The sequence below is a fragment of the Balaenoptera physalus genome, assembly GCF_965194825.1.
Source record: "Balaenoptera physalus genome assembly, chromosome: 16".
In the NCBI taxonomy this organism is placed as follows: domain Eukaryota; kingdom Metazoa; phylum Chordata; class Mammalia; order Artiodactyla; family Balaenopteridae; genus Balaenoptera; species Balaenoptera physalus.
In genome coordinates, this window is record NC_138898.1 from 33,924,385 (window position 1) to 33,936,805 (window position 12,421).

At 41.3% G+C, this 12,421-nt stretch overlaps 1 protein-coding gene across 5 annotated transcripts in view; it reads right to left on the reverse strand.

Annotated features, from left to right (window-relative positions):
• Nucleotides 1-12,421, reverse strand: part of SLC23A2 (solute carrier family 23 member 2) — a 141,149-nt gene that overhangs the window by 17,655 nt on the left and 111,073 nt on the right. For all 5 annotated transcript variants that reach the window (XM_082431431.1, XM_082431428.1, XM_082431432.1 and 2 more), the window contains 3 exons: nucleotides 11,344-11,525; nucleotides 1,437-1,557; nucleotides 760-916 (listed from right to left, as the gene is read on the reverse strand). In XM_082431431.1, coding sequence (XP_082287557.1) covers nucleotides 760-916; nucleotides 1,437-1,557; nucleotides 11,344-11,525 — 460 coding nt within the window. The remainder of the gene's footprint in view (nucleotides 1-759; nucleotides 917-1,436; nucleotides 1,558-11,343; nucleotides 11,526-12,421) is intronic.

Below are 12,421 nucleotides of genomic sequence, written 5' to 3' on the forward strand. Positions count from 1 at the left end.
CTAAGTTCAGGTTTCCATTCTAATAAAAACCTTAAATGCCAGGAACAGACTCTTCACAATACAACAAGAAGCATGTAATCATCACTGGGTTCACACCAATCACTTTCGGGGCTGGGGTCTAGAAAATGCTGCACATGAATCCAAGTGATACCTCACAGATGGGGATTAGTACATCTCTGCCACCTGGCCAAGAGTTACCCAACACTGAAATTATAAATTAAGATCCATCATCCAACCATTTGTGAATGAATATTAGTTTACCTGACAGCTGTGACCAAATTAAAAAAAAAATTATAGCTACCCATTAAAAGATTATACAAACTCCATCATGCTTGAGCCATCTGCTAATCTTCAGGCCCCTCCCACTCAAGTCTGTTCATTTCAGTGGCTTGGGTACTGTGCAGCTCTGTACTTGCCTTTCTAAGCAGCTGCCCTCAAATCCTGGCCACCAGAGCTCAAATCTGGCAAGAGACCCCTTTATGTCTGGAATTTTGTCCTAGTGGAACCAAAAGAGACAACCAGTATACCTGAGAAGGGAGCTGGTTAGTCTCTGTGTGTTAACTATGGCCCTCTGGGGACAAAGCCTCCTGCCTCCCTTTTCTGCTGTCTAATCCTCTAAGGGCCAGAATGGTAAGACTTCTAGGGCATGCTCTGGGACAAAGAAGGCCTTTCGTGTTTCAGAGCCTCCTGCCAACTTCCAACTCCTCTAGGTTGGGCCCTTGTGGGCTCCTGACCCCTCTTGGCCACCAGAATACTTACATGGGTATGGGACCTTAAACCACGGGGCTACCAGAAGCACACCCTGCCTGGCATCAGTTCGAGCATAGAAGCCATACTTCGTGCTATCAGGAGGGAAGACATCTGTTACTGTGAAGATGAAGCAGAGCAGCCAGGACACAAGGATGGCCAGGATGATCTGAAGTGGTTAAAGGAAAAAGCTCTGTCAGGCCAACAGAAGTGGTGGTTGTTGGCAAAAGACGCCTTCTTGCAGTCGGAATATCATACCCCAGAGCCCATCATCATCAGTACTTTGCAGAAAAAACACATAAGGGATCTGCTTAGAACCTATTCCTTGAATGGAATCACATTTAGAGAGAGTAGTTTTATGCAGTGAAGTTATTTAGCCCGAATCTGGCTAGTAAAATAAGAATAATGGACAATGGGCCTGAAAAGGCCACTTGGAGTCAGACCTCCCTCAATTCCAAGGACAACCAATGTCCTCTCACATACTGCTAAAAGGACTCCAGAATTGGAAACTTCCACTGCTTTTAAATTTTAGGTCCGTGGTGATTTGGGTGGTCATTAGTACCCTGGTATCATCACACAGACATGGTCCCCCCAGGACGACCTGCTTAAAACCCCTCTTCTCATATAAACATTTTACATATGAACCAAAGGCAATATTGCCAAAAAAAAAAAACAAGGTGACTACTCACAGGGAACATTTTGAAAAGCTGTAACTTGTATGCAGTCCATCCTTTCTTGGATTTGTAAATTGGGAGAGGAAATTTAACATTTCTGGCATATTGAGAAAACAGTAATACTAGGAAAATTGTCCTGAGGAGAGAAAGAAAATGATCTAGGTTAAAGGCTGTTATGTCTGTGTTAAAAATAATACTCAAAGCTTCAATGGCAAAATTGACCACACGTGTTCAACTCATTTCTCTACAAAGCTGCTAGTCCTCTATTATTTGGGAAATCATATTTTTTGGAAATGATTTTTGGATCTTAACATTTCTAGATATGGAAATGAAATTGCCATGTAAATGCTTTGGCTAAATATTCCTTAATAGAATAAGAAAACCCAAAGAGTGTACACACTGATAGGAAAAGCTCACATTATGTAAGGGAACAAGACAAGATGCCAGATACAACATACTGCACAGTATAATTACAACTATAAATTAACTAAAAAGCAGCTACCACACAAGAGTGCATGTACACACACACATGCATGCATGTATGCAATGCAAACAGGTAAGAAGGACAGGATCCAAAATGCTCACAAGGATTGGCTTCAGGTGGCAATGTGATTTGTGACCTTTTTTTCCCCACTTTTCTGTATTTTCTGATTTACTTGTAAGGAACATAAATTACTTTTTAAAAGCAAAAAGTAAAACTTCAATATTTAAGAAAGCTATAGACAGTAGAATTCAATATTAATAATAATATTCCTGAGAGGTTTCTGTGTCAGACATTACACATAGGTCTTCCTGCCCATCATCCTAGCCTTCTACAGCAGATTCTATAACCATCCACTTTACAGAGAAACAAAGCCAGCAGTCCAAGATCATGCAGCTACGTGGGCCAGAGGTCTAGATCTACAGCCTGGGCTCTGAACTACTTTGCCACACTGTTTGTGAGGGCAGGGATGCCTGGGTTGACTCAAAAGTTTCTCTCTACCGAGTCCCACACTCTTGACCCAGGTACACTGAATGCTGCAGGAGGCAGGTCGGCTGGTGACCCCCCTGCAGCAGGACTCAACACAACCTCATCCGCCTGGTGCCCCATGTGTGGCAGGTGTGGGATGGCTTCCCACCGCTGAAATGATGAAGGCGTACAACAATATGTCTCATCACCCATAGGGACTCATTCTTTCCCTTACAACCTGAGGTAGAGTTGGCAGGAAGAGTCGATTCTCAGTCAAAGTTAAGCTTAATTGTTCCTGAGCACAGTTCTAATTGCTGAGATGGAATTATCAGTTTCACTGAGAGCTGGTCAACTGCAGCTTCATGGTCACATTCCACCTGAGGTGCTGACTGCAGCCGGCCGCCATTCTACCATCTCCCCACCTATGCAGGCACTTCGCTGACCTGGTACCACCACAAAGTCATCAGACCAGTACCAGTTCAAGAATGAAAACATAAATGGTGCCCAAGTTATTCCAACTCCCCCAGGAAGGTGAAGTTTAACAAAAACCAATACGACAATGAGGGATACTAAAACAGGTGTATTTTAAACTTAGACCAACGTAAAATTTTCACGTCTTAAAAAAGTTATTGGTTTTCTTCCAAAGTATATACTAAGATCCAAAAAAGCCTGGTATCTATTATTACTGTTATCATTATTGCAGGCAACATCCCACCTGACAGTTACACCTGCATTATGGTGTTCACTTTTCAAAGCACGTTTAAAAATGGAAAGGAAACACATAACAGAATCCAAGGAAGGTCACCCAGATCTCAGGCTCAAATCTGGCAACTGAAATTGAGTAAGTGAACTGGGCAGGTGAACACTACTCTTCTATTTTTTATCCTCAAATACACCTGTGGGGCAGGTAGGGCAGGCAGCCCCACTGCAGAGAGGCAGAAGCAGAGGCTCAGCGGTGGGTGATGTGTCTGAGTTCACAAGACTTGGCCTAGCACATAAGGGACAGGAGCTGAGCCCCGATCCTCAGGCCAGGGTTCGTGTTCACCACACCAGGTGTTTTCCATCTCATGTTACATTTTGCTTGTCTACCTTTGTTTTAACCTTACCTATATTATGCAAGCAATGCATACTAAGATTTAGAAAAATTATAAAAGGCAGATAAGCAAAAAGAGACAAAATCTTGGAGACTGCTCATCATCTCACATTGGGCGATAAGCATGCAGCATTCTGGTCTATCAATTCCCAGGGCTTTTCAGAGCAGCGGTCCCCAACCTTTTTGGCACCAGGGACCGGTTTTGTGGAAGACAATTTTTCCACGGACGGGGGGGGCGGGGGGGATGGTTCAGGTGGTAATGTGAGCAATGGGGAGCGGCAGGTGAAGCTTCGCTCGCTCGCCCGCCACTCACCTCCTGCTGTGCGGCCCAGTACCTAAAAGACTGTGGACCAGTACTGGTCCGCGGCCTGGGGGTTGGGGACCCCTGTTTTAGAGCATGTCATTGGGTCCCAGGCACTGGGATAGAGAGGGAGACAGGACTATCTGATGTCATCCTTGCCCCTGGAGCACAAACAGATCATCATTTGGCCCAAACTCAAATCATACTTTACATGCTACTTCCCAACTAGCTTGCAGCCCCAGTTAACGCCCTGACCTCAAGAGATGGCAACCTGAATCAGCACCTTAGTGGCTGCTTAGCATTCCATCTAGTGGATGTACCACATCTTATTTAAACACGTCCCCTAAGGTATGACACTGGGAGCAACGAAACAACTGCAATGAATCATCCTTCCCTGGCACCAGTCTGAATGTCTCCTTATGACAAGTTCCTAGGACTAGAACAGATCTGTCAAACAGTGAACACCTTATTAAAAAGTGTTTAATACAAACTGCTAAATACATACAGAAAGGTTGGGTGAATTTACAATCCCACCCAGAGACCAGTATCCATCTGCTGATGTGACCAACAAGGGCTTAATTTCCAAAATATACAAACAGCTCATAAAACTCAATAACAAAAAACCAAACAACCCAATCGAAAAATGGGCAGAAGACCTAAATAGACATTTCTCCAAAGAAGACACACAGATGGCCAACAGGCACATGAAAAGATGCTCAACATCACTAATTATTAGAGAAATGCAAATCAAAACTACAATGAGGTATCACCTCACACCAGTCAGAATGGCCATTATTCGCAGTGGTTAAGAATCCGCCTGCCAATGCAGGGGACACAGGTTTGAGCCCTGGTCTGGGAAGATCCCACATGCCATGGAGCAACTAAGCCCGTGTGTCACCACTACTGAGCCTGTATGCTGCAACTACTGAAGCCTGAGCACCTAGAGCCCATGCTCCGCAACAAGAGAAGCCCCTGCTCACCACAACTAGAGAAGGCCCATGCACAGCAACGAAGACCCAATGCAGACAAAAATAAATAAATAAATAAATAAATAAATAAATAAATAATTTTTTTAAAAAAAGAATGGCCATCATTAAAAAGTCTATAAAAAACGAATGCTGGAGAGGGTGTGGCGAAAAGGGAGCCCTCCTGCACTGCTGGTGGGAATGCAAATTGGCACAGCCACTATGGAGGTTCCTCAAAAAACTAAAAACAGAGTTGCCAGATGATCCTGCAATCCCACTCCTGGGGATATATCTGGAGAAAACTCTAATTCTAAAAGATACATGCACCCCAATGTTCACTGCAGCACTATTTACAATAGCCAAGACATGGAAATAACTTAAATGTCCATAGATAGATGAATGGATAAAGAAGATGTGGTACAGAAACTAACACGATATTGTAAATCAACTATACTTCAATTAAAAAAAAAAACCTACACTTAAAAAAGAAAGATGTGGTACATATATGCAATGGAATACTACTTAGCCATAAAAAAGAATGAAATAATGCCATTCGCAGCAACATGGATGGACCTAGAGATTATCATACTAAGTGAAGTAAGTCAGAAGGAGAAAGACAAATACCATATGATATCACTTATATGTGGAATTTAAAATATGACACAAATGAATTTATCTATAAAATAGAAACAGACTCACAGACATAGAAAACAGACTTGTGGTTGTGAAGGGGGAGGGGGGAGGGGAGGGATGGACTGGGAGTTTGGGATTAGCAGATGCAAACTATTGTATATAGAATGGATAAACAAGAAGATCCTGGGACTTCCCTGGTGGTCCAGTGGTTAAGACTCCATGCTTCCACTGCAGGGGGCACAGGTTTGACCCCTGGTCGGGGAACTAAGATTCCGCATGCCATGTGGCACAGCCAAAAAATAATCAAAAACAAACAAACAAACAAAAAAATAAAAAAACAAGCTCCTACTGTATAGCACAGGGAACTATATTCAATACCCTGTGATAAACCATAATGAAAAAGAATGTGTATATATATGTATAACTGAATCACCTTGCTGTACAGTAGAAATTAACATAACATTGTAAATCAACTATACTTCAATGAAATAAATTTTTTAAAAAAAGAGTGTCCATTTGCTACTCACTGCAACACAGGGTCTTATACTTTTAAATCCCTACCAATTTCATCAATTTAAAAAGCTGTATCATCATTTATTTTAATATTCATTCTTTACACATGAGAACAGGTATTTCAGCATTGTTTGCAACAGCAAATATTTTAAACAACGTGCTTGAGTATCAACTGGGGAATGGTTTAATATAGACTATTTCACACTACTTAACATTGTGCAGTTGTACAAAGAATGAAACAGACCTAAACACATTGTCTTGGAAAGGTGACCCTGACAAATTATTGGGATGAAAAACAAATTATAAAATAATGGTAAAGCTGTATATGTGCACATGTTTGTATTTCTGCATCAATAATATAAAATACTGAAGGATAAATACTACATTTTTGTTAGTTATTCATGAGAAGATTTTTTAGAGGGATGGGGGTGTGTGGGAGGGACTATTATTTTACTTCAGATTTCTCTGTTTAATTAGTATTAAACCTCAAAATCCTAGAATTTCAATGAATTCGGGGGTACAGACAAAATGAGACTTTTCTTGAGCATTTGAGGATGGTACATGGCAATTTATTACACTATTCTACTTTTGAATAGGCTCTAAGTTATCCACAAGAAAAGTAAACAGAAAATATTCTCAGGAAAAACACGGGACTTATGCATTGTGTTAGAAACGGCAGGTACTGGTTCACCACATTTCCTCTTCCCTGAGGGTCTGTCTCTAAATGTCACATCTATTGGCTGACTCAGGAGCCCATGTTGACCCACCACCAATACCCCCACTGCTAAAGCGTTCCATGTGAATATGCAATTTGATAACCAGGGAGGGCAACCCTTTTTAAACACTAATTGGTTTATTTGTACTTCTTTTTTTCTGTTAAGTGGTTGTTAGTACCATATCCTTCATTCATTACTCCACCAGGACTTTCTCTCCTTTAAATTAATTGGTGAAACTCCATGAATTGGGAACATTAGCCTTTCTTGTGGAGTTTGTTATAAATATTTTCCCAGATTCATTTAAAATTTAGTTTCATTGGTTTTTGATATGAGTTTTAAATTCATCAGTAGTAAAATCAATCTTTCTCTTTTCATATCTGCTTTATCTAACCTGTTTTTTATGATTAAACACTTATGTAGGTTTCCTTGTAGCATTTTCATGGTTTTATTTTCTATATGTAAGTAACTGAAATGTATTTCTGATATAAACCAGAAATCCAGCTTTTTTCCAAATAATTATCTTTCCTACACAGTTCTCCCATTACCCACTGATTTCGAATATGACCTGTCATCATATACTAAATATTAATTTTTTTATTGGTTATGTTTCTAGCCTTCCTATTCTGCTCTCCCAATGTCTACCCTGTCTCAGGTCACAGTATTGTTATTAAATTCTGGAATGTGTTTTAATTATTATTAAGGGCAAGTCATCATTCCCTTCTCCCTGACTTTCTCTGTATTGATCCATATTATTTTATTTTCTTGTCTTACGCATTGGCTACACATCCAGAACAACTTTAAATGATACTGATAATAAACATGCTTATCGCAGTTTCTGATTTCAATAGGCAGGCCTAATTTAAGTCTTTCACCATTAATGTATGGGGCATTTAAAAATCTTATTCATCACTGCTTGCAGTAGGGACATAGGCTGAACGTGATCAATTTTAAAAAATTTGTCACCATGGTTTTTATTAATAAAACCCACCAGAGACCTATAATGAATTTTATTAATAAATTTTCTAATATTTAATCATCCTTGGGTTCCTGAAATGATAAATACATTGTCCTTTTATTATATTATCTATAGTGGCATTTTCCCAAACCATGTTCCAAGGAACAGTCTTTTCAGATTATGTTTATAGATGTAGCACTTCAAAAATTAAGTATGTGCAGGGCTGTATACTACGGCCCTTTCCTGAAAGTTTTCTATACACTTGCATCTTAGAGATTGCACGGAGCCTTACAGTAGACAAAAATGCTGAGCTTTAGATGCTACTACCTGAATATATTTGCTCAGGGTTTTACACAACCCCAGGAAGGAAAAAGTTGGTCCAGGATCTCCCTTTTGCATTAGCTCTGTCAGGATTTGCCATTAGGATAGAACTGTGAAGTTTCCCTTCTTTCTCAAAGCTCCAGGAACAGTTTAAACAGTGCAGGAATTCTCTGTTCCTTGAAGATGTAATACACTCACTGTCTAACCAATGGAGCACATCCTTTAGGAATGAAAGTCCTTCCACAACATCTTTGACTTTTCTTCCCATGGTCAAGGGTGTGCTCACACCTCCCAACCCTCCCCCTTCACTTATTCACAATGTTCTCACTGAATGCCTGCCCTGGGACAGATGGTGAACCAGGTGCTGGCAGTGCCATGGTGACTAGCATAGAGCTAAGGCCCTGCCCTCATAGAGCTGACATCCCAAGCACAAAAGAAGAGCTCCGGAAACTAAAAAACAGGAGAGCAGAAATAAAAACCTCGACGGAAGGAGTCATAAAGCTGAGGAAAATTCCTATGAATAGAGAAAAAAGATGAAGAGATGGAAGACAGGAGAGGAAAGTAAGAGGACAACTTTGGGAGGACCAACATTTTAGAAGTTCCAGAAAGAGACAGACAAGCAGGGATGGAGGGGAGGAGGGCATCTGTGAAGTAATTCAAGATCATTTCCCATGAACACCTGAGATTCCAAAGAGAAGAGGCCCAGAGTGCCAAGCCCGAGATGTAAACAGACCACCAAGGGGCGGCATGTGAGGTTTCAGACACTGTGATGACAAGACCTAAAAGCTTCTAGAATTCCAGCAAAAGGAGGAGACAGAAGAGGAGGTCTTGAAGAGATAATGGCCATGCATTTTACAGGACTGAGAACGGACAGGAAGGGAACAAAAAAGGAGCTGGAGACCAGTTTGGAAGTGATGGCTGGGGGTGGTGGCAATGACAGTCCAGAGGACAGACTGGGGATTTGTTTGTTCTGGAGGTAGGACAGAATGATGGGCTGTACGTGGGGAATGAGGAAAAGTGAAGAAAGAAGGATGACTGCAGGGCGTCTGGCTGTGCCACTGAGAGGACGACAGAAGGAACTGGTTTGGGGGCAAGGAGGGAATGAAAAGTTTGGTGCTTTCTTCCTTTGAAGTTTGAGATGTCTTGTGTAACAGCAAATGGAGAGGACAAGTCAGGGGTTCGATCTGTAAGTCTGAATTCAGAGGCCTGGGCTTCAGGTTCCTGTGGAAGCCACCAGCATAATGCATGTCTGTTGATGCTACGAACTGGATGACATGTCCCAGGGGAAGAGCATGTGGACAGGAGGAGGCCCAGGACCAAGTTCTGAGGAGCCCTAACATCCAGATGTCAGGGGGAGAAGGAGTCAATTTTGATTATTTATCAAATGAAACAGCTGGGAAACCACCTATTTTATTATTATTTTTTTTAAGTTTCGGGGCAGGAACACAGATTCAACACATCTTCCCTGAAGCTGCAGCTTTATCCCTCTCTTTGTGTGTGCATTCCTTTCTCACCTTAATTAGCCCTGCCAGAAGCCTATCTATAGTATATGTTTGCCATTCTCCAAAGAACCACCTTTGGGATGTATCACTTCTGTTTGTTTCATGTTTTTTGTATCTTTACTAATTCTTTCCCCTGCTTTCACTGTGTTCATTTTTTATCATGTTTTTCTAGTTTCTGGAGATAAGCTCTTCATGTACTTTATTTTTATTTGACTTTTCCTGAGAACAACTGACTGCTCTGTGTGACCAGTGCTGTTATCGTCATCATTTGCTAAATTGTCAGCAACTGTGAAGTTTTGAGTTCCTCTCTGAGTTATTTACAATGGTGTTCTTTTGCTTCTAAGTCGTTTGGGGTTTTTGTTCAATCTTTTACTATTGGTTCCTAAAGTTTACTGCATGACGGTAAATACGATTTCTCCTTTTTTGGAACTTACTGCATTTCACTGAGTGAACATTCTTACATGACTTCTACTCACCCATCCTGGTATGGAAATATTGACAACCTTTGGTGAAATGAGAAAATTAAGAGCAATACTGGATATTTTCCTATACCTTAATTTATAATGATACATGGATTACAATTATGCAAGGATTCACTTTATTTGTAAACCATGTTCTAACACAGAGAAGCAGAATTAAGTGTTATGGGTTAAGTTCTAGTCAGACTATTTGGGTTTTGAAAACCATCGTGGCCACTTACTAGCTGTGTGACCCTAGGCAGCTAACTCTGCATCGTTGTCCCTCAATTTCTTTAGCTGTTAAACAGGGATAACACTGGTACCTACCTTAATTTATAATATATACAACCAGTGGTATGTAACACTGATGCATAGGCTCAACAAGTACTGCTTGTTATTGAATAATTACAGAACATTTTACAAAGCAAAACAAAAACAATTAGAAATCCTCTTGTATTGTTATTAAATTTTTTAAGAAATTTTACTGATCGGTAAAATTCTAGAGTCTTGGAACCATTTCCCTATGATATGGTCAACTCTTACATATGCTCTACAGATACACACAGAGAATGTGGGTTCTATCTGTGGTATATAGAATTCTGTGCCTCTAATAATCAATCTTATAAAGTCCTGGATGTCTTTACTGACATTACTTAAAAGGGGTAAGTGACATCTTTAATCAACTTCAAGTACTGTGCAAAAGGACTGGCACTGACTAGCAGGACTCTGGCAGGAATAACAGCTTCCTGACAGGTGTACAGAGCTGTCTGACCTGGGAGCCACATCACCTTTGATGCCAACACACCTCCTGCAGCATCTCTGTCTCCTGCTATTCTGGAAGTATTTTTGAGTCTCATCTAAAGGATTCAGCTTCTTGGTATTCCAACTCATGTGTATGAGACTTGGCATGACCTCAAAAGTCAAGAGCTGGGCTTCCCTGGTGGCGCAGTGGTTGGGAGTCTGCCTGCCAATGCAGGGGACACGGGTTCGAGCCCTGGTCTGGGAGGATCCCACATGCCACGGAGCAACTGGGCCCGTGAGCCACAATTGCTGAGCCTGCGCGTCTGGAGCCTGTGCTCCACAACGGGAGAGGCCGCGATGGTGAGAGGCCCGCGCACCGAGATGAAGAGTGGCTTCCGCTTGCCGCAGCTGGAGAAAGCCCTCGCACAGAAACGAAGACCCAACACAGCCATAAATAAAATAAATTAAAAAAAAAAAAAAAAAAAAAGTCAAGAGCTAATGGTGCCACCATCTTACTCCCATCCCAAAGTTTAAAACCTTACAACCGTCCCTCTACACATCACTGCCAAATCTGTCTTTGGAATAGCTTGGCTGCATGTTACTTCAATAACTCCCTGGCATGAAGCAAATAAAGTTTAAACTACCAGACTAATCTTAATTTAAGTGTCTCCTAAAGTTCGTATAAACGTTCAAAACATTCAAAGAGGCTGTCCCTTAGTGTTGGGAAGAGGGGAGATTTTTACTGTTCACTTTTAAGCGGTCTTGGAACACTTACAGCATGGCGATGCCCCAGTGCTTCCCTGCTCTCTCTCCTGCCGCCTGGAAACCAGAGAGGCCAATGAGGGCCACTGTGGGTGTGATGGTCAGGGGCCCGATGTATTTCAGCAGAGCCCCAGGCAGGCCTAGGAGGCCGATAACCACTTCTATCAATGAGGACATGATGATGGCTCCCTGGATCTGGAACAAGAGAGGACACAGACATAAGAGCAAGCTGCTTATACATCACACACTCTAAATGTCACCTGCAATGACAACTGATAATTCTGTAAGGCACCAAGTTATTATACAACAGGCATAACATAGCTGGAAAATTCCTGGCAAACCCCAAAAGAAACCAGTGGGGGTTACTGGGATCTAGCAAACTTAAGTATAACCTGACTGATGTAAGAGTATTACAGAAATGGGCACTGGACACAGAGTCAGCTTGCCTATTCCACTGATTGAGACAGACATAATTTATAATTCTCATTTAAGACACAACATTCATAACCAGCCTCAGAGGAACAATGCAGTACAAAGATTCTTGACTTAAGATAGTGTTATTGAGAAAAATTCTAAAGGAATGTTTCTATTGTGCAGAATGGCCATATCTGTGTTAATTCTGAACTAATGGTGAATGATCTTATAGGTTTTGGAAAATCTGGATAAACTGTCAGCTGTTCTTCATATCTAAGGACTCCCACGCCCTGTTCTATTCAAGTGCACTGAAGCAGACAAGTGTCTTTAATTCCTTCCACCAATACAGGCAAACACTGAGGCCAGAATAAATAGTTTTGCAACCTATCGACTCTGTGGCTCCTTCCAAAGGGAGCTGTTATGCTGGAGGGTGTAAGTGGACAGGTCTGTGGGTACATAGGAGGAGAGGAGGAGAAAGGAGGATGGAAAAGAGAGTAAGAAACAATACTGTCTGGTCACACAAAGCATTTCTGCATGCTTTATTTTACAGTGATGCCATCTAAATTTAGTTTAACAACAGAAATGAACATGTCAGTACCTGAAACAGAAAAAGAGCAACTGCAATTTATTGGTCACGACCAACACTGAAAATGAGTAGAAACACAAAGAAGCCATAA